We start from the raw sequence: 24266 nt of genomic DNA, 5'->3' as shown, positions 1-24266 counted from the left end.
ATCTTCCCTTAGGGTGACTTGAGTACTAAGTGAATATATATATATGTGTGTGTGTGTTTGCATAACATTGTGTCTGTTTATATGAAACACATAAATAATATATTTGTCATATAGAAAACACTATGTAAGCTTTTATTCTATGTATAAAAATATACAGATATATGAAATATACAAATTATCATTCATATTATATCACGAGTGGATTCATTTCTGATCAGTTTTTGCTTTATTTTTTCATGCTCAGAAATTATATCTACACCTCCCAACCTATAAGCTATATCTACACATACTATTAGTATAAAATAGTTATAAGAACAACTTGACCTTTAACTGTTGATCACACTATTGTTCAGGGCGTATCTATAGTGATACTGTCAGAAGAAACTCAGAAGTGGTGTTTGTTCAAGGCTACTGTATCTTTGACCATAGAGATTCATAAACAAAAAAGTTGAGCTGGAAACATTCTGATACTTGTAATTCAGGCTCAGTTAGAGGATCGGTCAACATCTTACGTTTAAGATTATGGGTTATGAATACTGGTTGATCAGGGACACCCTAATTTGTGGGTCTAGCAAAATTGCTTGCATCTTCAGTGTTTTTGTTGATTTTGAAGTTGATGTATTCATTGAAAAGGAAAAAAGTGTTGATTTTTCAATTAAGATGCAACCTTTACAATACAAAGCAATAATAATTATAGTGTTCACTCAGCCTGAAGAAAAAATTTCACTAGTTAAATAGCAATAATCAAGATGAGAACTACATTAGAAGGGTGCTAATTTTATGATCATCTGTATTTAAATAATAAAAATGAATCCACGGGACCCTTGCTGTAACACTACGTGCAATGAAGTGCTATTCGGCTTTAGATATGGCCCTCTTGAAGCCCATTTAAAAGTAATTGGGTGCTTAAATTGTGAATGACCAAAGATCACCCTTATAAAACAGCTACTTCTCCAGTGAATCAATTATTAGGTAGTGGCTGGGCTTCTGCAGGACCAGATGTGTTTGACTCAAAGTATTTCACGAATATTAGCATCATCATTATTATATGTAACAGATTCTTGTATTTTCAGCTTCCAAGGAAAATCAACAACCACAACAAAACAACTTAGAATTTAAGAGTTTCAACAATTGGACTCTGCATGCTAAATTTAAGAAAAATAGATTCTAGTTTTTCCCTCGCCAAATGGAATTACTAGCATTCAAGGATTATTAGGCACTGAAGTAAAGATCTTGAAGTAGCTATAAGCTCACAAGGCACTGTGTGAGCTATGGAGTCCAGTTTGTCTAGGTTTAAATCTTAGTTCTACCATTTACCATTTTTATGATTTTAAGCTAATAACTTAACTTTTTTGAGCTGCGTAAGTAAAAAAGAAAGTGAATGGGTTGATGTAATGATTAAATGAGATATTTTATGTCAAGGATTTGGCACATATTGAGTATTGAATAACTCAGTAGTTCTATTGAAGTAAGACAATATCAATATCTACCTCAGGTATATACTGTTTTGAAGCCAGAGGATGTCATAAGCTACAGTAACAGTAATGAAGATTCAGAATAGTAATGTCAATAATACAGTTAAAAATAATTTAAGATGATTGCATTTCATTGATCTAGCAGTGAAAGAGTTTGGTTTGTGATGTCATTCCTGCTATCACATGCTAGTAGCATGTCTTCCCTAGAAAGATGTAATTATTCATTGTCGATTGTTCTCCAAAAAGTGAATATCAGCCTCCTTTCCATTGTGGTCCAATACCTACTCAAAAGGAGGAAATACTACAGATGTAACAGCATATATGTTATAAATTTGTAGGTGATCCTGGTCTTTCTCTGGTTTGTGTGGTGGGTTGTTTATGCACAGTGCTCTAAATATTTCCTTTAAGAAAGGCAAATAATGTATTCATGGCTCTCAATTGAAAAAAATAGTACTAGAGAATGAACCATTTTTAAGGCAGAGTTTTAATTTGAGAATCATTCCATTTTAGAAATTATATAAATTACGTGTATAATTATAATGCCCAGATAGACAAATACTTAACTATCTATTTATATGGGATATAATTCTTACGCATAAAAATAGGTAAAAAACCTGATTCCTGCCTTCAAAAGGTATACTAGGAAGTTTGGAAGAAGGGGAAACATGCTAAGAATAGTTAAGGTACGGTGGAGTGGGAGTTAACACAGCAGCTAAGAGTGAAGACTCCTACTAGTTATGCTCAATGTCCCTTCTACTATTTTCTAGCTAGGTGAACTTGGTAAGTCACTTTATCTCCTAGTTAAATACCATTCATTTAATTTGTAGTTAGGTAGCATTTTTTATTGTTAACATGATAATAGTAATGGTGTTAATAATTATGAATGTCCTATTTTATTCTCATTGCACAAATATGGTATCCTAACTGTTCTAATACCCTTTAGAAAACAAAGATTTGAAGCTGGATCAATCAAATGCAGTTTAGAAAACTGAGACACAGAGTAGTTAAATGGATCGTTTTGGGTTATACAGCAGTTACGTTGTAGACCTGGCTCCAGAATTTACACTCTTAACCACTGTGCCACACTGTCTCTCAGGTAGAGCTGTGTCCCGAAACTAAGGTTGTCAGGGGCAGAACAGTGCCCAAGCTGACAAATAGTGCACAAGTGGTGACAGACGATCCTTGGAACTTAATCTTTCTTGGTACCTATAATTTTCAATATATCTTTGCTTACCACACATCAGTTGGCTTTTTAAGATTTGTATGATTTAGGTTGGGTAATTGCTCCGAAGTAGGAATGTACATTTTCTATTCTTAAGAGAGAATGGGAACAGTGTTTAACTATAGAGATGTGCATTAGGTTGCAGTGGGGATGAAGTTTGATAGGTCAGAGTAAGTCAAACTTCGTAGATTAGCAAAAGTCAATCAGATATATTTGATGTTTATCGGAAGAACAAATGGGCCAGCTTGGCAATTTCCAAGGATGAAATTAGATGTCATGTTATTGGGGAGGAGAAAGTGGAGAGAGGAAAAAACAAAAACAAAGGGATATAATTTATTTTTTGTAAATAGATTTTAACATATAGGCATACTTGTACTTAACCACATTTGAAACAATTAAATGCTAAATAATACATATATATCAGAAATTTTATAAATTATGTCAGTGTAATCTAATGTAGTAATTCAAAGAAATATGCACTGGCTAAGAATTTATGCATGCATTGTAAGAGAAGAGGAGAATCAGGCTTTATCTGACTAATTTTTTCCCTATGCACACCCTCAATTTACAAAGCTCCTATTTACTTCAAAGGGGCGAGGAGGGGAATGCAAACCAGGCCTATCATGTTTGTGATCATACGATTGTTTTGCAGGTGGCATCCATGTGTTTCTCCAAAACTCATCTTTTCTATTTGCACACTTGGAAGGAGAGCAGAGTGCTCTTTCATCTTCATATTTTTCTAGTTTCTTGAAACTATCAATTACAAAGGAGGGCTGTATAAATCTTCTTTGTGAGTTTAAGTGCTAATATAAGCTGCTGAATATATCAGCTGGCTACAGTATTTGGTGCACCTTACACCTGGAGTTAACAGCAGACGCTTTGGCAGAACTCAGTGTTCTAAAGAATTAGATTATAATTCAGAGAATAAAATAAAAGAGAAATGTAAAAAAGAAATCCTTCCTACATACAAGTTTTCTACGTTGTGTTGTGCTGGTAAACAACAATGCTGTTTGTTGTCATTGTCTTTTATCCTCTTTGATCACCAAGTTATAGAAAAATGATTACCCCTGTAATTAATCTGTGATCTATAGCAAAGATTATAATATCTGTTCATTCAAATGGGCATAGTGCTAATATCTAAGAGTCTCAAATACGTTTTTTTTTTTTGAGACAGAGTCTTGCTCTGTTCCCTGTGCTCGAGTGCCGTGGCATCAGCCTAGCTCACAGCAACCTCAAACTCCTGGGCTCAAGTGATTCTCCTGCCTCAGCCACCTGAGTAGCTGAGACTACAGGTGCACACCACCACCATGCCTGTCTAATTTTTTTCTATTTTTAGTAGAGCAGGGTCTTGCTCTTGTTCAGGCTGGTGTCGAACTCCTAACCTCAAGTGATCCTCCCACCTCGGCCTCTCAAAGTGCTAGGATTACAGGCGTGACCACCGTGGCAGGCTCAAACGGTTACATTTTGTCTCAGATGATGACATTTAAATAGGTACTTTAGGTTGACAAAGCAGTAAATATAAGTTTGATAGTTAAAAAAGGCATTTAAACATTAGAATACTTGAGTGTTTGAATATACTTAATTTTTTTTTTTAACATTTGGCAATTTTCCTTCTGGACTTCTTAAAATTTAAAAAACCCACAGTAACTGATATTTATTTGAGTGAAATTTATGTGAAAATAAAATCAAATGCAGAACTTATTTCCCATTTAGTGCCCCTGTATAATATGAATAACATAAAGACTTGCATTGTGCAAAGATTAGTATAACTTGAAATGTATTTTGATGTTACGACAAAATACTCTGCCCAAGATAGAAGTAAAAAGATTTGTAATGTTCAAATATTATTGCTTCCATGCTGTGATTTTCTATTTCCAATAACACCTGTACACCACTGGTACCTAGTTGTGCTCTACACTTTATGCTTAATGTGGTAATCTAATTTCCTCTTATTTGCAGTTAGCAAGTCAAAGTAAAAAATATACATTGGAATGTTGCCATGACACTATTGCTATGGAATCAGGTTTAGTAACAGGTGAGATATCTTGGTTTCTATCAGACAGGGCTTGGTTCCTGAAGGATCAGAATGATCGTATTATATGGAGTTTTTTCCTGTAATGTAGCCTCAAGGATGCACTAGTAGAACAGCATAGTAGGGAGACCCTAGAGCCCTTAAAAAAAAACAAAAAAAAACAACAGAAATCCTTTGAACTAGCATCTGGGAAGTTTCATCAACTACTCTATAAAGTGTAATAAAAATTTAAGGGTAATTGTCTACATATTTAAGAAGTCTTTCTGGAGTACTATAAATAGGGTGTAAATTAAGAACATTTCATAGGTTACAAGTGTATATAGTTAATAAATAGTTGTATAATACTTGATTTCATATTTTCAGCTGTTGTAACATTTGTTTATCACGAGATCATATCAACTAAGTCAAATATGATTGTAACTTTGTATAAATATGTCTTAGTATAAATTGTATGCAGGGTATTCAAATCAGATTTAACAAATTGTATATCTAGATTAGAATACTTCTCAATAACTGCTCATTCTGAAGACTCTGAAGGTGGACAAGTGTAATCTCTTTAACTCTTTATGAAATACTGTAATGTGACTTGGTTTATTTGTGATTGGTAACTCCCACTGAATTCCAATTAAAAATTAGAGATGTGTGCTTTTAGGGAAAAAAATGAGTATGTTAAGAAATCACAAAAATTACTTAGGAAATGCTAATATAATTCTAAAATTCTTCATTCCAATAATAGTTTTCTTGGGATTATATCCTTTAACTAGGGAAATGTGATCTGTTTATTCACTGACTTGTACACATGCTTTCTACAATACCTGCAAAGTAAAGTCTAGATATCTTACATGCTATCTCTTCACTGTTTATTTCATGACCATGGTTAAGTCTATCCCAAGGCTTTCTTGCTTGATTTCTTTAATCAGAATATGGCTTATTTTGCTTCTTTTTTTTTTTATTGAGAAAGGCTGGGTTTGTGTCACTAGAAACCTTATAATTCATTATTCAAATATCACTCTTGTGCTGTAAATGTTTTTAAGTTAATTTTTATTGTTAAGAAATGACAAAAGGGCTTGATTGGTTAAAAAATGTGCCCCCCCCACAATTACAGTATTTATTTTTGTATTTTGTATCTCATACATCTCCCTTTTCTTTTTGGGGGATTCTTAATCTGATAGAGTTAAATGAAAATTTTTCTAGAAAGGTGAAATACTTTGAGTGGAAGCTTTTCTTTAAGAGAGGTGATTCCTCATGGAAACTCCTCTAATATACATTGAATTATATATTGCAAGGAATTTTTAAAGGACATCCTCCACATTTTTGAGGGGTAGAAATTATAAAACTTTGTGTCAAATTAGTAGTTGGTTTAAATAAAATGTGTTTGCGGGACTTACCTCAGCTAGTATTAACAGCTGTAACAATTGAGGCCAGGTGACAGACAATTTCTTTTTAAGAAGGTGTTTATTGTCAGGAAAATTGCAAAGTTTCCTTTGTAATTGGTCTATCTTTGTTATTTTGGCAGCTTGTAAAGTTTTATTGGCATTTACTGAAAGGTACTTTTTTTGGTTCTAGCCAGCTGGCTTTCTTTTTTTGGGCAAACTTTCCTAGCTCTGGTATTCAGAACATATTTTCATCTTTGATTGTCTACTGATGGGCTTTTTTTTTTTTTTTTTTTGAACAAGGAGCCAAGTGACTAGAAATGTCTGAATTGATCCCAATTATGTCTTCAGTAGGGTGACATCAGAATGCTGCAGGTGTACTTCAAGCATTTGAGGGTTGCTTCCTACTTATCCAGCGTATCATTTTGGTGCTAAAGTGTTCAGTTTAAGACCATGCAGATTACAGGTTCTTCTCACATACTGACTGGAAGAAAACTCTGTGAAATTATAAATCAAAAGTGAAGATTCGATAACTCCAAAGAAAATAGAATTTTTCAAGCAGTAAAGTTTCACCAAATGGAAATTGAAAGATCCTTTCCAGGGGGTAGATATTAAAACAGGTAATGCACAAACATTTGAAGAAATGGAATAATAATAGAATTTTTCTAGACTCACAAGTATGGTGTGTAGATTTGGAGTTGTAGTCTTCTTCACTCTATAGGCCATGTACCATGTCTCTTACCTCTGGGCTTATTTAAAAAATGGTTTAGATCATGCTAATGCATGTGAGATGAATTCTAAATTTGAAATTATACTGCTGTGGTCCTGAAGGCCACAGTAATAAATTCATTTAAGCAAGTATTTGCATCACTAATTACTTATTTTATTGCTTTTAAAATACTGCTGGAGAAAATGGTTTGGTTATATTTTATTTCATAACATTTATTTGACTACTTGTTCCTAGTGAGAAAAACTTACAAATCTTAGAAACTCCTTTTTAGTAATTATTATTCCAAAGTGATGACATGCATATTAGTATTTAGTAGTCTTCTGTGGCAATGCAATATTATCTTACTTTTGTTTTGTATATTACTGTGGCCCGAAGTTAAAGTAATTAATATAAAATTTTAGGTTGGAGCTTCTGTGTTTGTGATTTAATAAAAAAAAGGAAAATTAAAGATCACATTTATCGTTTTACTTTTTAAAAGGATATCTTTAGATGCTACTGTCTGCATCAACTATTGTCTATTGTCTATTTTTATGGTCTGCTTTCTTTTTTGTCGCACTGGATTTCAAAGAATACATTTACCACTTTTTTCTTAACTGTTAGAGATTTATACAGATTATCTACAGAGGATAGCACTTTGGGATTTGTTCTGGAGTGCTGGAGGAGGCCTGGGATGCAGGGTAGAAGGAAGTATCCCTTTTACATGTCCTTGGGGGAGGAACCTGTCTTCATGGTCACTCAGTGGCCAGGACAAGAGCACCTTTGGTGTCTGGACATTCCTCAGCCCATCTGCTGTAACATTCCTCAGAACTTCATACTGGCCTGAGAAACACCAGGAAGTACTGGGATCTTCCAGGCCCTACTCTGCTAGGAACAACAAATACTGCCCAGTCTTTTCCAAATACGTGTTGCCCATTCTTTGAAAGAAATTGCAGAATTACTAGGCAGAGAAGTAATCTTTATCTTTAGAGCTTTGCAGGGCTTCAGGAGGATTCATATTAAAGCAAAGGGGGACAATTTCTGGAGAAGAGGTGTTTTCCATATTCATAGAGGTCATAAATAGGTGATTTATTAAGTATAGCAATTTTTCAGAGGTGTGGATTTGGATGGGCATCTTGATTCGGGAACTTCATTTCAATTTATTAGATCTGTTTCTCAAATAGCTGCAGCTTGTTCAGGTTTTATTCCTGCCAGTTGGATATGAAGTACTGTATGTTTGGGCTCACTGTACAGCATTTGTTTCCAAAAAAATAGTGTCGTGCTGCTTTCCATCTACTGGACCAGTAGGGGTAGGAAGATCTGATTTGAAGCCAATGCCAAATGCAAAACTGATTAGATTTGGATTGTTCAGACATTAGGCCTTCCTTTCCCTGTTCTTATCCTTTTCCAGATGGAAGAACCAGTTTCCTCCCAGGGCACTTTCTCCTGGCAATTAGACTGTGAAGATGAGGATCATTTAGTACCGCTATTGCTGAAGTACCATTATATTAAGTTTGAGCTTTAAAATTTAGAGGAATGAATCAACACATTCTGCATTTGGTCTCTTTATTTTTCAATTAATGATGCTTGTGATGCTTTTAAAATTAGGAATATAACTTTGCCTTTTGATTCTGCTTTTTCTTTTATTTATATAAGAACACCTTCCTTTCCCACATCAACTGGAAAATAGGTGGTGTGTGTCATCAAATTTTAAAGCATCAGGTTTTTAAAATGTTAACCATTTTGCATGTACCGCTTTCTAATGTACATTATGTGCCCTTCCTTTTTAAGTATAGTATTCATACCCAAGTTTGCTTTTTCATGATGATTAAGGGTCATCATTATGAATGTTAGTTACTACCCTTTGCCAAAATGCAATGATGCCCTCAGTTATTACTGAGGCATGTAGCATTCTCTGCCCTTATTTCTAAATGGCCTGAGAATGTTACGCCTTCAGAATTCTTGGATCAGATCTTTTCCATTTTTCTCCTCTCTCTTACATCAGTAAGCAGGTACTTACACCCAGGCATTGCATTTTAGAACTATAAAAAAAAAGATTACTTGGTCTCATGCCTTTATTTGGTAGATCAGGAACAGAAGCCCAGAGAGGTTGCACCATTTGCCCCTGGTCACACAGCTAATAGAGATTACTTGACTCCTAATCCAGTGCTCATTTTACCAGGCCACACTTTTCTTTTTCATTCTGTCGGGATACATTGCCCTAATATAGTTCCTTCTCCATGTGTAATTTTTTGCTGTTAGTGTGTAGTTGACTGATACAAAGAGAAATTGGAAACAGATGGAATAGAAAAAGTAGTGAAGTAACAACTGGAGGCCAGAAGCTCTGTTTCTACTGTAAGTTATTTTGTCTTCTGTCTAAGGAAGTGGTTGGAGTAATAATAGTAATAATAAGCATTTACTGAGCACTTACCATGGGTCAGGTATTATTCTAAGTCCTCCTGTGTGTTACCTCATTGAATTCTTACACACATCCCATGAGGAAGGTCCGTGATAATCTCTGTATTACAGAGGGAGAAACTGAGTAACACAGAAGTTACCTAGCTCACCAGAGGTCCTTCAGTTAGTAAGTGGGAAAAGCAAGATTCAGTCTTCATGTTCTTAACCATTCTGCTCTTATGTGTCTGGGGGATCTGTGTGTTCTCTTCCACTTGCAATGCCTGATGGCTGTGTTTGAACAATAACGTCAGCAGCTAACTTTATTAAGGACTCACTAGACACTTTACACAGAGTGTCTCATTTAGCCCAACCAGCAACTCCGTGAGGCGAGTGCCATTAACACCCTGTTTTAGACATGAGGACACCAAAGCACGGAGAGGTTAAGTGGCTTGCCCAGTCTTACAGCTAGTAAGTGGCAGTGGCAAGATTTGGAACCAGGCATATTTAAGTGCCTGCTAACTTTGCCACTATGCCTTGTTGCCTGAGAATGAGTACTTGCATAGCTAACCCGTGAGTGTAATGCAAGTTTTATATTTATTTCTGCCAATTAGAGGTGCTGCCTGTGTGTGGAGTGTACATACACATTCACGTCCACACGTGGACGCACAGTCACTGATGATTTCTTAGCTATGTTTAGATCAGGGGCGGGGTACTCCTGTGCCAAGCAGATAAGTGCATCAAGTGAATTCAGTGCAAATGATATGGGGAGTGGAGTGATGGGGACAGTGGGGACAGTGGCAGATAGGAAGACACAGGTCCGGGCCAACGGAGCAGGTGATACTGGCTCAGCCAATTGCTGACTGATTTTCCAAGCTGGAAAGTGGGCCCGGTGTTGCTGGCTTTTGTGTTTTTTCTAGAGATGCCAGAACTTTTGGGTTTGTAAGCCAGAAAAAGATTTTGAAGCTGATTTTTTAACGCTCACAGCTAATTGAAATTATTTGAAACTACTCTGTGAACGAAACAGAAATGTTGGCAACCTGTGATTTAGAAAATTAGGACTGGGGAAAAAGTGACCTTCGGGGGAGTGAGAGTTGGCCACATCTTGGTATCCCCCCAGTTCTTCGAAGAGAGGAGAGAGACCCAAAGCTGGAATACTTATCCATTCTAGTCTCTCGATTAAGATGTTATGATGGTGTTCTGCAGTGTAAATAGACTGAATTTTTAGGTCTCTTTTTGCCTCATGAGGCCACAGCATCCATCAGAAGGCTCCACTCTGTAGACCGCGAGGAATCCGGGCTTCTGATTTTAGCTCTGTCTTCAGCACTGTTTTCCAGGTCTGTAGACACCTCCTACTACATGGGGGTGTGAAGTCCACGGTCACCTCCCGGACTTTTTCAAACTATATCCCTCCTTTATTCAGGTAGAGCCCTGGAAAGTCAGTTAGGAATCCCTGCAGTGCAGTGTGCAGTTGCTGTCACTTATAGGAGTTTGGTATCCCCCCCACCAACTGCTGAATAAAAGTCTCTTCTGACATTCTCTCCTGAGAAATGAGTCTCTTTTCTGAGACTCAGTGCTGGTTTTTAATCTTTTCTGGAAGTTCCTTGCAAGTGCTAAGGATCTACTTCAGGGGGCAGGTAGGAACATATTGATGACTTTGCCTTCCCCCATAAAAGTAGCTCCACTTTAATCTGTTTTGCCCACTGGGCTTCCACTTCTGATTCCTTCAGTACAAAGGTTTCTGAAACTAGAATAAACACCGGGATCAGTCCTAAAAACATGATCAAGTCTAATATCCACTTCAATTAAAACATCCTGAGGTTCATAGAAAGGGGCAAGAGTCACATCTTTGATGTTGCCAGAATAACTTCCAGGGGCAAACTAGGTATGGGATCTCTACAGACTGATACTATTCCTTTAAAAACTTTGTGGTGTCTTTTTATTTTTTTTAATAGCTGCTTTACTTAAAGAATATTTTTTAAGAAAAGTAAATAAATACCAGCTTTCTATGCTATGGTCTAAATTCCTGTCTCAGAAATATTAGAGGTGAATGTTATTTTCAGATGCTTACAAATAATGGAAAATCATGAAAACTCGAATCAGGGTCCCTGTCCTTAAATGTGTTTCAGTTTGCATTTTGATAGCAGTTTAGAAATGTTATCACTTGTTTTGTCACAGCCATAATTCACATCTTTCTTCAGGCACTGTAAACAAGAGAAATGGTTTAATGGCCCCATAAAGGCACTCTGCTGATGGCTGAGATTAGGCCCTTTAGTAATGGATGTTGGTGTGTGTATGTGTGAGTGGTGTATGTACACAGTGGGGATGGGGAGGGCTTGGAAGAGGTAAATGTACTGGAAAAGAATCTTTGAGTGGCTCAGATGCGGCTGAAGTGCCCTCTGCTTTTCTGTATCTTGGAAGATGGATTTACAAAGCATGTGACACTATTGCCTTTATTTGTACACAAGCCTTCCCCTTTGCTTCTGGTATTTAACTGTGCACTAATTGAGGTCATTGCCATCCATTTATCACCTGAAATTGAACTGATATTAACTTAAAGTGAATGCTTTTCATCTACTGAATGTATTCCTAACTACATATATTTGTATAAAAGGCTGCATGCATTTTTCATGCCATGCCTGTATCTGGTCTTAAATAATCTACTTTATGTACGCCACTTACTTTTTTTTTTCCCTCCTTTTAACAGTGATTTTTTTTTTTTTTTTAATTGCTGCTATAGCCAAGTGAAAAATTTTTTACAAGCACTTCGGTGTCCAAAGGATGATTTGTTTTCACTTTCTCGGTTATATTTTTTAGATAGGTGTAAAAAATTCACCATGTTATACATCACCCCGGTCTAAGTAAATGCCTTGAAATTCCTCAAAACACATAAATTTGTAGTTTTTTAGAGTCTCAATTTTGTCTTCTTTTTATTAACTAGTTTGTGTTTATCCTTTTAAAGTTGGCTACAGAAGGTAGTGCACTTTTGGTTTTGAGACTCAGAGGAAACAAAGAGTTTTAAAAGATTAAAATTAAGTGTCCTTTGTGACGAGTTTAGCTGTCTCCTGTCACTAGCAAGTGTCACTGTTCCATTCAGGCACTTTCATGTTTTCTTTCTCCTTGTTTCATTGTAGACTGTATTGTGGAACAGGCATCTGCAAACTTTTCTCTGTGAAAGGTTGGATGGTAAATATATCGGGTCTTGCGGGTCTTATGGTCTGTGGCATTACTCAGTTTGGCCACTATGGCTCACAGTAGCCCTAGACTATACCTAAGTGAATGGGTTGGAGAATGTTCTACTAAAACTTCATTTACAAAAACAGGTGGTAGGCTGGATTTGGCCCATGAGCTGTAATTTGCCAACCCCTGTTCTAGAGCAACACGCAGAAGATTATTCTAAACAGAATTTTTGAACAGACCAGAAATCTCAACATCAAAGTAAGGAGACTCTCGTCAAGACTGTATTCCTAGCTAGATTTCCTCTAAAACTACAGATTTGATTCAAAGACATGATTTTGTTTAGAGAAGAATTAAAAATGTGATGTGTTTATCTTCCCAGGGTAATTGTTTTGTACTACCAGAAATTGCTACTTGATTTCACTCTTATGATAAGGGTTGGAGGGAAGCAGAGTGAAAGGTCAGAGCCAAGACAACCTATCGCTGTATTTATGTTCACTGTCCACATGGAGAAGGAGACCTTTCCATCACTTGTGACATTTTGGTTATCAGCGTGTAGAGGAAGCTTTAGATGTTGAATAGCAACGCTTTTCCTTCAGTGGAATATGAGTGGTGTGAATTTTTAAATGCTTTTGGTCACAGTAATAAATTGAAAGAAGGCAGAATGCCTAAAAGCAAGCAAGCACGAATGCTCTGAGAAGAGTTTTCGCTTAGATGTGAGTGCTAAGAATATATTACTAAGGTCATATATACAAATATATGTGCTGCACACACATGAATTAATCAAAGTTAAAAACTACTTGCCAATATCTTTATTAGGGAATTAAAAAAGACTAAATAGAGCTCTATGTGGACTTCTGTGAACCTTGATGGTAAGGACTGTGTATCTTCATTCCATAGCTCTATATTCCCTCCCCCTCTCAGGACCTGGCATAGTATCTGGGGTATAATAGATGAATTAATTACCAAAGGAATGAATGGATAAAGATATATCTCATAATGTTATAGTGGTGCTCATGCATGAAGGAAATCTTAAGTGTGTGTCTGTAAATAAATTTGAATTATATGCTCAAGGGTTCAAGAATGACAACCAAAAGTTCAGGGCTCTAATTCTTAACCTGTTATAAGTTAATGTTAGGTCTTTAGTTAGACATGACCCTTAGCTTCTTTATGCCACTAAACATTTTGTAAAATGGGAATGATAATATATTTTCTTGTCCTGAAGGATGAGAATCAAATAGAATATGTAATGACTCTTTGAAAACTGTAAAGTGTTTTGTAAATTTGAAGGTGTTTTTAAAAAAGCATTGTAGTTAGTGTTTTCTGTTAGGATTCCAAACTCACTCAGAGTCTGTTAAATTGGCATCTAAAGTTAAACATTTTATCATTTTTAAATTAACAAGATATCATAATCTTCGCTGTAGAAATAGAAACAAAAACATATGATTCACAGATTTCATTGCTCATTCTCTGGACTAACATCATCCAGTCAGTTAATAATAATCATGATCTGTTCTTAATATAAGGATACAAATAATGCTCCAGTGTCATGATTTTTTTGGGAAATTGCTATGAGCAAATTTTAAATTCATTATCTCCATCTATAGTTCAGCTATTCAAACGTGACTCTATATTCTGTATCTACCCTTAACCAAAGACGTGGTTGTTTATAAGCATTGTTGCTCTTGGAAAGCTAAGGGCATTTCTGTGCTCTAGAATGATGGTGACAAGATTGTGTCCCCTTTCTAAAATATAGGTGGCAAAAAATGGAAGCAAGATGATGTGCTATAGTTCATAGTTCTAAAATGAAAACAGTTAATAATTTAACAAACACTTCATGATGAATACCATAACCTCAAGTAAACTTTTGAATTAAGAAGTGGTTCAGTTTATTTTGTAAGTGCATTTTTTTGAAGTCCTGGTATTTTGGTATTTTGGAGCTCTTAAATTTAACCGTTAGAAGAATTCAGTCATCATTAGTCAGCCTTAAGATGTGGTTTTAAAGGTCAAGCTTCCATCCAAGAAAAAATGCAAGACACATCTCTTGAGTGTGCTTTCTGCCTTTCCTCCCCCAAATCTGATTGTCTGGAGGAGTTGTGGATCTTAAAGGTTTCCATGGAAAATATGTTTGAGCAATGCCTGAGGAAGACTGCAGATTTTATAGATAAATTATCTGAATGGTCTGAAGTCAGGGATAGGGATATAATATCATTTTGAGCTATCATTTCTTTGCAAATGAAATGAAGGAGTTAACTCACTTGATTTGATACACTTGAAGAAGGAAAGATTCACTTTAATTAAAACTACAAACAATGCAGATGCCTGTAGTTCTCTGTTCCAGACCCAGCAAGGACTGTACTGTAAGTGAAATGAAATGTACCTAGCAGCCTCGGCAGCAGGCTGGAGCCGTGTTCAGCGAAAGTAATTTAATTAGTGTTGATCATGACTCCAGATGATGGTGATTTGATAAGGAATAATTTAGTACTTAACAGCCTTTTACATGCACCAACTCCATGTGGGAAGGTAAAGCAAATTGCACAAAATGAATGTGCTGCTTTCGCTTGTGCCTGTGCCAATGAACTGGAAAACCGCCTGTTAGTAGACTCAGACTCTCAGCCCTGTGATGAAATACCCAACATGTTTTCAACTCAGCCCTCTCTGATGGGAGTCTCTATGCTAGCCTTATTTAAGAATAAATAAAAGAAGTCATTTTTTTTTTGACATAGAGTCTCTAGGAAGCAAGAAAGTTAAAATGAGGAAAATAACGTAGCCTGTGGTTCTTGTGCAAAAAGTTGAAGATCTTTAGGTTAGCTTTCTCTCTTTTTCCTCACATGTAGCAAAAAAAAAAAAAAAAGTCTTTGCCAACTTGGATTCAGTGGATTACTTATTTGGCTTATGATTAGAAAAAAAATCAGTTTCAAAGGCTCATAATGATTAAGAGGCCCACACATATTGAACATGTTATAGAGAGACTAGGGGAGCTCCAAACTGCTAAAGTTGGAGAACTAATAAGAATGCTTGAGTGCAGGAATCTAAGGGAAAAGAAGACATTATTAGATTTTTTTTTAAGTGTTTTCAAATGCTGGACCTATTTGAATGCAGGAACCACTGTAGCCAGATGTTGTCAAGCATCACAATGGATTCAAAATCTGCCCAAGTATGAGAATCACCTAGAAATTTTTATGTGATACTGAATCCTCATACATCCCAGCCTTAGTAAATCAGAATTTCTGTGAGTGGTATCTTAGTTTGCTAGGACTGCCATAACAAGGTACCAAAAACTGGGTGGCTTAAAAAGCAGAGATGTGTTGTCTCACAATTCCAGAGGCTAGAAGTCCAAGATGGAGGTGTCAGCAGGGTTCTGAGGGCAGTGGGAGAGACTCTGTTCCTTGTCTCTCCCCAGGCTTCTGATAGTTTCCTATTATAGTAATCGTCAGCATTGCTTGGCTTGTAGAAGCCTTACCCTTATCTCTGACTTCATCTTCATGTGACAGTCTCCCTCTGTGCGTGTCTCTATATTCAAATTTCCCCTTTTTATAAGAACACCAGTCATATTTGATTAGTGCCAACCTTAACAACCTCATCTTAATTTAACTAATTTTCCAAATAAGGTCAGATACCAAGCTACTGGTACAGGAACTTCAACATATGAATTTTGAGAGGACACAATTCAACCTGTAACAAATGGGGTCTGGGAATCCATGTTTTTTCAAAAGCTCCCTGGGTAATTTAACGGTGGGCCAGGTTTGGGGATCTTGTGTGTAGGGGTCAGCTTGCCTCTGATAGCACTTTGAAAATCCTTATGTCCTTAGATAGACTGAATTTTTATGTCCCCCAAAATTCAGATATTGAGACCTAATCCCCAATGGGACGATATTTGGTCATGGGACCCTTGGGAAGTGATTAGGTCATGAGGGTGGAGCTCTCATGAATAGGATTAGTGCCTTATACGTTCACTCATATTAAAGAGACCCCAGAGAGCTTGCTTGCACCTTCTGCCATGTGGGGTTACAGGGAGAAGATGGCCATCTGTGAACCAGGAGATAGGCCCTCATGAGACACCAAATCTGCTGGCACCTTAATGTGAATTTCCCATCTTCTAGAACCAAGGAATAAATTTCTGTTGTTTATAAACCACCCTAGTCTATGGTATTTTTGTTATAGCAGGTTAGGATGTGCTTTTTCTTCTAAGGTCACTTCAGGAAGCTCATAGGACCAATCTGAAAACAGTCAAGCTCCAAACAATACAGCCATTAAGATGGATCTTGCCTTTTGCTTCTAGGTTAATGCTAGTGGACATTTTGATAGGAGGCTACTGTTAACATTAGCGACCATTCCTGATGGTGCTCCAGACTTGTCATTCCTCCCCTACTCGGCTTTACCTACCCATCTGTAATAATTTCTCCTGTGAAGTTGAAGTACACTGTCAGATGTCCATGCTAGACTAGGAAGCCAGACATGTTCAAATATCTTAATTTGTGTAGCTTTCATTGATGCCCCTCAGATTTTCTTCACCTTTTTATTGGTATATACATTCATTATAATGCAAAAATCTTAAGTGTGTGGCTTGACGAATTTTACATATGTATATATCCACATAACCACCGCCCAGAACAGATATAAAATATTTCCAGCACTATGGAAGGTTACTAGTGCTTTTTCCCAGTAAATTACACTTCATTCTACCAACAGAAGATTTTTTCACTCTTAATTAATTTTGTCTGTTCTCAAAATTCATGCACTGCATACTTCTTGTGTTTGGCTTCCTTTACTCAACTTCATACCTATGAGATCATCTATGTTTTTGCACGTATTGGCAGGTAATTGGCACTTGTTATTCCTGCATAGTGTTCATTCCATTATATGCATATACCATGATTTATTTATCCAGTCTCCCACTGATGAATAGTTGAGTTTTTCCAGTTTTTGCTATCATGAATAAAGCTTCTTCAAACATTCTCACACATTTTGGTGAACATATGAACACCTTTTTCTTGGATATATACCTAAAGGTGTAAATAATAGATCATAGAGTAGACTTATGTTACTTTGGTAGATGCTGCCAAAAAGTTTTCTAAAGTGGTTATAATGGTTCGTATTCTCAACAACATGTATAAAAGTTCCCATTGCTTTATGTCTTCACCAAAACTTGATAATGTTAGTCTTTTGCAGCTTAGTCATCCTAATGGATCTATAGTGATAATTTCACATGGTTTTATTTGCATATCCCTGATGAGCAAAGATCTTGAATACCTTTTCATATATTTTTATTGTTATTGTTGTTCATTTGTTTGTTTTGGCATTTGTTATTTGCATATTGTCTTTTATAAACTGCCTACCTGTCCAAGTCTTTTGCCCATTTTTAAATGGGTCATTTGTCTTGTCTTACTGATTTGTAGCAACTCCTATTATGTTATATATGAGTTCTTTTTCAAAATCTTCTATTACAAACATCTTATTGTAGCTTGTGGCTTACTTTGCACTCTTTTAATGGTGTCTTTTGAAAAAGAGAAGTTCTTAATTTCAATGAAGCCTAACTTGTTGATTTTTTACTTTTATGGTTAGTGCTTTTGGTATCCTGTTCATAAATCTTTTCTTACTTCATGGTCCCCAAGAGTTAAAATACAGTAATATTAAACATAATAGTCTCTCATATGCCTGACCTTTTGATCAGTATAAACTTTGCATCATAATGCCTATTTATTAGGTACAGAGGTCTTATCAATTTTTATTCATATAAATTCAATCAGATCTCTCAGGTATAGTATCACTTGTTAGTTTAAATTGAATACCTTGTATGTTGCTACTGCTTTTCTTTAAGAAAATGTAAAACCCAATACTTAATCGAAAGTGCTAAAACTTGGATAAGTACATTTTGCTATGTATGTTCAAATATGTAACAAAGAGTTAAAAACTATTTGTTTAAAAAAAGCCACATGTGCATGGTTAATGTATTACAAAGGTTGTGTCATTCAGTATGTGTTACTATAAGATGTAGTATACACACACATACAGAGCACACAAATATACACAGGAAGACAATTTTCTTATAAAATACTGCTTTAAATCCTTTGTGTTTTTTTTTTTTCCATTTTAAAAGCTTTTAATCCTGGAAATTTAGGACATAGATAAATGTAAAGAGAACAATATAATAGACCCCCAGCTGCCCACCAATCACCTTTTACATTTCTCAGCAGTCTTCTAATTTGATTCATACCTTCCCACATGCATAATTTTTTTCTAGAGTATTTCAAAGAAAATTCCAGGCATCTTATGATTTTATCTGCAAATACTTTGTGAATCTCTAACATTAAACTTTTTATTGTACCATTACCATTATTATATCCAACAAAATTAACAATGATTTCTTAAACTATCTAATGCCAAGTTTGTATTCACATCTTATTTATTGCATAGTTGTCTTCTTATAGTTGGTTTGTACAAATCAGAGTCCAAATAATTTCTCATGTTAGATTCTTGAGATTTTTAAGTCTTTCTGTCAGAAGTTAGTAAATTATAAACGTTTGATTTAGTGAAGTTAATGCACGTAAGCATCCCTGACATATGGAGATACATATAATTTCTCTTTTGTTTCTGTTTCTTTTCTCTCAACTGTAAATAGGCATATTAAACATGTACGTGTACACACGCATACATGCATCACATTAAGAAAATAGTTTGAAACAGAACACCCAATGTAATTACTTTATTATTTTTTAAGTTTTTCTTAGGTCACTAATTTAAGTAAAATTTGCATATTTGGCAAGTTTGTTTTCCAGGGTGTTTCAGATGACTCCTAAGTGCCTTTGAACACTTCTATCAAAATTAGGGCCATGTAGAAACAAATAGTATTTGTTTTTCTGAAGCTTAGGAGTTCATAATATCAAATTTTGTATTAAAAATTATATGGCATTCAAGCTAATACGGGTTTATAATACTGTAAAAGCATCATCAAGATTGAACGACATCATAAACCACAAAGTTTTTCTTGTCATATCTTCCTTTATATAATGCAAACTTCACATATTGTACTTTAATTCCAGTTTTTGTAGAAGTTAGAATAAAGCTCCAGAACGTATGTCTTTTTTATGTTTATGCCTGATTAGTCATATTTGTGGATATTGTACATAAAAACATAAAAACAAAATTCATTCTTATGCCTGTTTTTACTTTTTTGACACCAATTTCTCATTTATACTGAAACTTTCATTATTCTGATAGGATCTCTAACATGTATTTTTTAGTTTCATATAGAGGAATAAAAAATATTTAGGATGTTATTTATTAGTTTTAAATCTATGATTCTCCCATATACATATTTTTAGTCTTCATATTTTATGATACAACCTTTGTGATATATTAAGCATAAATTAATAGAAGCATAACCATACAATAAGTCACAGAAAATAAGTAAAAACATTTGATATGGAATAATTCTTTTATGGTGGATTACATGTGACAAACAACTTCCACATATTTCTCACATTTCATCTTCCCAGTTCTGCTAAGTAGGTACTTTATTCTCTATATTATCTTATTCTATTTACTTAATTTATTTTTTGAGACAGGGTCTCACTCTCTCACCCAACCTAGAGTGCAGTGGCATCATCATAGCTTATTGCAACCTCAGACTCCTGGGCTCAAGTGATCCTCCTGCCTCAGCCTCCTGACTAGGTGGGACTACAGGTGCATACCACCATGCCCAACTAATTTTTTAAATTTGTTGTAGAGATGGGGTCTCTCTATGTTGGTCAAATTGGTCTCGAACTCTTGGGCTCAAGAGATCCTCCTGCCTTGGCCTCCCAAAGTGCTAGGATTACAGGAGTGAGCCACCACTCCTGGCCTGATCTCTATATTATATATGATCACAGGCCTCAAAGATGTTGAGTTTTTTGCTCAAAGTATCATCGCTTACCTCGAGACCTGCACCTGGATTTTATTATCACAGTGTAGTTGTTATTCCATTAAACCTTTATGATTTTCCTTTCAGTAATCTTAAAATCATATTCTGGTCTTCTGTTTTGATTCTTGGCTAATCAGTTTTATTTTTCTGCTTTTGTCGTTGGAAGTCTTCCTGAAATGTTTTCCAAACTTACTTTCTTGAACTGAGCTTTTAGCATTGTTAATAGCAGCTGAGCAAATGACAAGTGATTCACTTTAAGTAATGAGAGAAAATTCAAGCATGTATTTTATTATACAATAAAAGCAGAAATGGGGTATACAAAGAACCGCCAGAATCTTTTCTGCCATTGAAATGCATCAAATGTGGTTTTTCTTACATATGTAAGTTAATATGAAATGTTAGTGACATTTTAAACAAGAAGAGTAAAATAAATTAATATACTTAATTCCTAACTGTGCTTAATTTTTGTGGGCATTTTTGTTTTGTTTTCTAGTGGCTTTTCATGGCCTACCACTGAAGATCAAGAAAGAACCCCACAGTCCATGTTCAGAACTCGGCTCTGCCTGCAGTCAAGAACAGCCCTTTAAATTCAGCTATGGAGAAAAGTGCCTGTACAATGTCAGGTAAAGCAACCAGGCGTATGTATGTAAAATGGTGGTTCTTATTGAAACAAAAAATCCAGAATAATATAAAATCTCAAGTCAAATTGTATGACTTACATTTTTATTATGTAACAAGCTAATTAGGTAATGCATTTAGCAGAACTCTAACGAACCATTTACCATCCAATCACACACTCTTAGATTCATTTTAAAGCAATAATTTTCATCCAAATCGTTAGTTGCTTTTCTACTGTAGTAGTGATGGATCTTGGGCTTGAAAAAGGGGTCTTGTTTGGCACAAGCAGCTTTTGAAAGTTCCCATTAGAATGAATGCATTATGCACTTTAGATAGAGAGATTGTAGGAAAAAAAATGAAACATTTGGCAGGTCTAAGCAGTACATTAGTTATCTGACAGGCTTTGCCGATGATCTATAAGATGAGTTCATGGACAAGTGCAATAAAACTACAATTTCATAAGGCTTAGCAGAGGCTATTATCTATTAAAAAGCCAGTTGTTCTTCTGATGATAATAAAGGGTGGTGTAGTAAAAGTACATTGTTCATTTGTTAGAAAATTTGATAACATATATGTTCATTAAAAACCCTTCACAGTAAATTGCATGCTGCTACTTTTCATATTGGTCTTTGATTGCATAGAGAAAAAGTTGGCTCTGTCTATTAAGTATTATTACTCTCAATTATAGTAGAAACTTAGTTCTTAGAAGGAGTTAGTTGGGAAACTTCTAAAAATGATTAGAAATATTTGCACTGTTTTATAAGTTATTATCAATTCAGGTTCATAGTACATTATAATCCAAAAGGGTCTTCTATTTCCTCATATGTTTACGACATACACTGTTTATATCAAGATATATAAGATGCAAGAAATTAAGAATTGTGTCATGGTGGCAGCTGGCCAAGGCTTGGATATTCTATTCCTATTTGTTCTTGCAAACTTATCTTTCATATTTGCTCTTCTGAGAGGTTCATCAGAGCCTACAATCATGAGCCAGCTCAATTACAACTGCAAAGCTTTTATAAAAAAGATCTCTTGTAGAAGCTACCTATTAAAGCATACTGAGGTTAGATAAGACAATATTTATCAATCTGAGTTTTACTTTATATTTTAGTTTTATTTTTGCTTTTCTCTTTACAAATACTGTGTATCCACAGCACAAGTATTTAACATATTGAGGAATTTGAGGCATTGAATCTGTTATAGAATTGTTACTGCATTTCAGCATTGATCAGAATTGTGACTGTGAAATCACCACTGTTTTATATAACATATCTGCCATCCATAGATTAACAGTGAAGAAATTGCCTGAATATTTTGAGTTTCTTCTTGGGGACCAATAATTCCCACACTGATATATGGTATATGCAATAATTCTAATACTTCCATCTCTATACAAACAGTATAATTTAGTACAACATTTCATGGGGGAAAAGTAATATCATAGGACAGAAAATGCATCATTTTTTCCCTTCATTCATGGAAGTGAGTCAGATGAACCATTTTATAAAGAACTGTGGTTTTATTCAGAAATATTGGTAAAGAACATAGGTAGAACCAAACCTAAGGTTCTTTACATGAGTACCATTGACTTTGCTTTAAAGCAAGAGTAGGCTTATGCAGCACATACTGCTTTACTTCTGTAAATTATTTTTTCACTTGGATATAATTCTGTTTTATTGATGGTGTAACATAATAAACTATTACATATCAATTCAAAAATAAATGTTTCCTTTTAGTGAAAAAAATGTATATTGATGAAAGTTGTTTTCTTTTAAAAGGAAATGCAACATTTTAACCTAGAAATGTCCTGTTGCTCAGAAATGTAAATAAAAGTTGGTTTTTGTAAATTATTAATTACAAAAATTAGAGAAATCACATTTCTGAAAGCTTCACAAAGGAATATGATTTAAATTCATAATATAAGATCAACTGTACTTATTTTATTCTTTTGTAATTGTGTTTAGAAGTTAGACTTTAATAGGATTTTATTCTTAATAACATTATTTTGTATTCATTCTTATACTCCAAGAAAGTATAATTTAAATATGTCACAGACATTTTAATTTACGTCATTAATCTTCATTATCCCATGTGAGGAAGTTAATGCCAAGCATCATTTATTTAATATAATACAATGAAAATAAAGTAAAAGCATTGCCTTCTTAAAATTCTACCACAAATAAAAGCAAGCCAGGTATAGTCTCCATGTTATTAAGCTGATATTAGTTCTTGTTATAAAATCTTATGGAATATAGAGGAATTATAATGTCAGAATTATTTAATGATTTAAGAAAGATCTGTCAAATTTTCTCAAAGAGATACATCAGGAATAGATAGAAATAATACCGCTGCATTTGTTGACAGTGATTTTCCCTATACTAAGTTGTTTGAATATATATTAGGTACATTTTATATTTGTGCCCTTACAAGATTGTGTATTAATTATTCTATTTTCTGTTTAAGGGTGTGGTGATTTTGAAGTGTACATGTTCTGGAATTAAAAAAAAAAAACACAAAATTTTAACTTCTTTTTGACTTAAAATATTTTTTCTTTCCTTCGATTGGAAATTTTTCTTTTTTAGTTGCACCAAAGAAACAGATGTTCTCTTTTCTTTTGTTGCCTTGGTAGTGCCTATGATCAGAAGCCACAAGTGGGAATGAGGCCCTCCAATCCCCCCACACCATCCAGTACTCCAGTGTCTCCACTACATCATGCATCTCCAAACTCAACTCACACTCCGAAACCTGATCGGGCCTTCCCAGCTCACCTCCCCCCATCGCAGTCCATACCAGACAGCAGCTACCCCATGGACCACAGGTAATCTGCAGATACCAGTTTCATAAAAAATGTTTTTAGCACTCTGGGAAGAAATTGCTATTACCAATTCTGAAGACCTATAGGAGATTTAAGGTGAGCGAGCGTATTAATTTTGCACATCTGTGCAAACTATTTTTAGAAAGAGCTTGCTCTATCTATACTTATAAATAATTTGTGGAGAAGGTCATTTATAAACATTCCTTTTATAAACATTTAAATTGGTTGCTAAAATGGAAAATTAATCTATCTACTGACATTTGAACATGTCCCTTTTGCTTTGCCTGAATTAAATTGCTTCACTTAAACTTTAAATCAGATCATCCCATTTTTATGAGCATATGCGTGTACTTGTTCTATAAAGTTGAGACTAATTTTAGTAGGTGGCTTATGGAATTAGGTTCCTTACCTTATATTGAATGGTTTAGCTGTACATAGTTTTGCAGAATAGAATTTATTTGATTAAAACTATTTACCATCCCTTCCAAGTGATGAATATTTAATGTCAGTAGACATATGACCCTGAACACTGTGAATATACAGTTAAA

At 35.0% G+C, this 24266-nt stretch overlaps 1 protein-coding gene across 5 annotated transcripts in view; it reads left to right on the top strand.

The window, feature by feature from the left end:
* The window catches only part of ETV1 (ETS variant transcription factor 1), an 85697-nt gene that overhangs the window by 26184 nt on the left and 35247 nt on the right, over positions 1-24266 (top strand). For all 5 annotated transcript variants that reach the window (XM_045564056.1, XM_045564055.1, XM_045564057.1 and 2 more), the window contains 2 exons: positions 20776-20905; positions 23533-23721. In XM_045564056.1, coding sequence (XP_045420012.1) covers positions 20776-20905; positions 23533-23721 — 319 coding nt within the window. The remainder of the gene's footprint in view (positions 1-20775; positions 20906-23532; positions 23722-24266) is intronic.

This window comes from Lemur catta, chromosome 11 (genome assembly GCF_020740605.2).
Source record: "Lemur catta isolate mLemCat1 chromosome 11, mLemCat1.pri, whole genome shotgun sequence".
NCBI lineage: Eukaryota > Metazoa > Chordata > Mammalia > Primates > Lemuridae > Lemur > Lemur catta.
The sequence above is the reverse complement of the archived record's forward strand: the minus strand, read 5'-3'. Positions and strand labels throughout refer to the sequence as shown.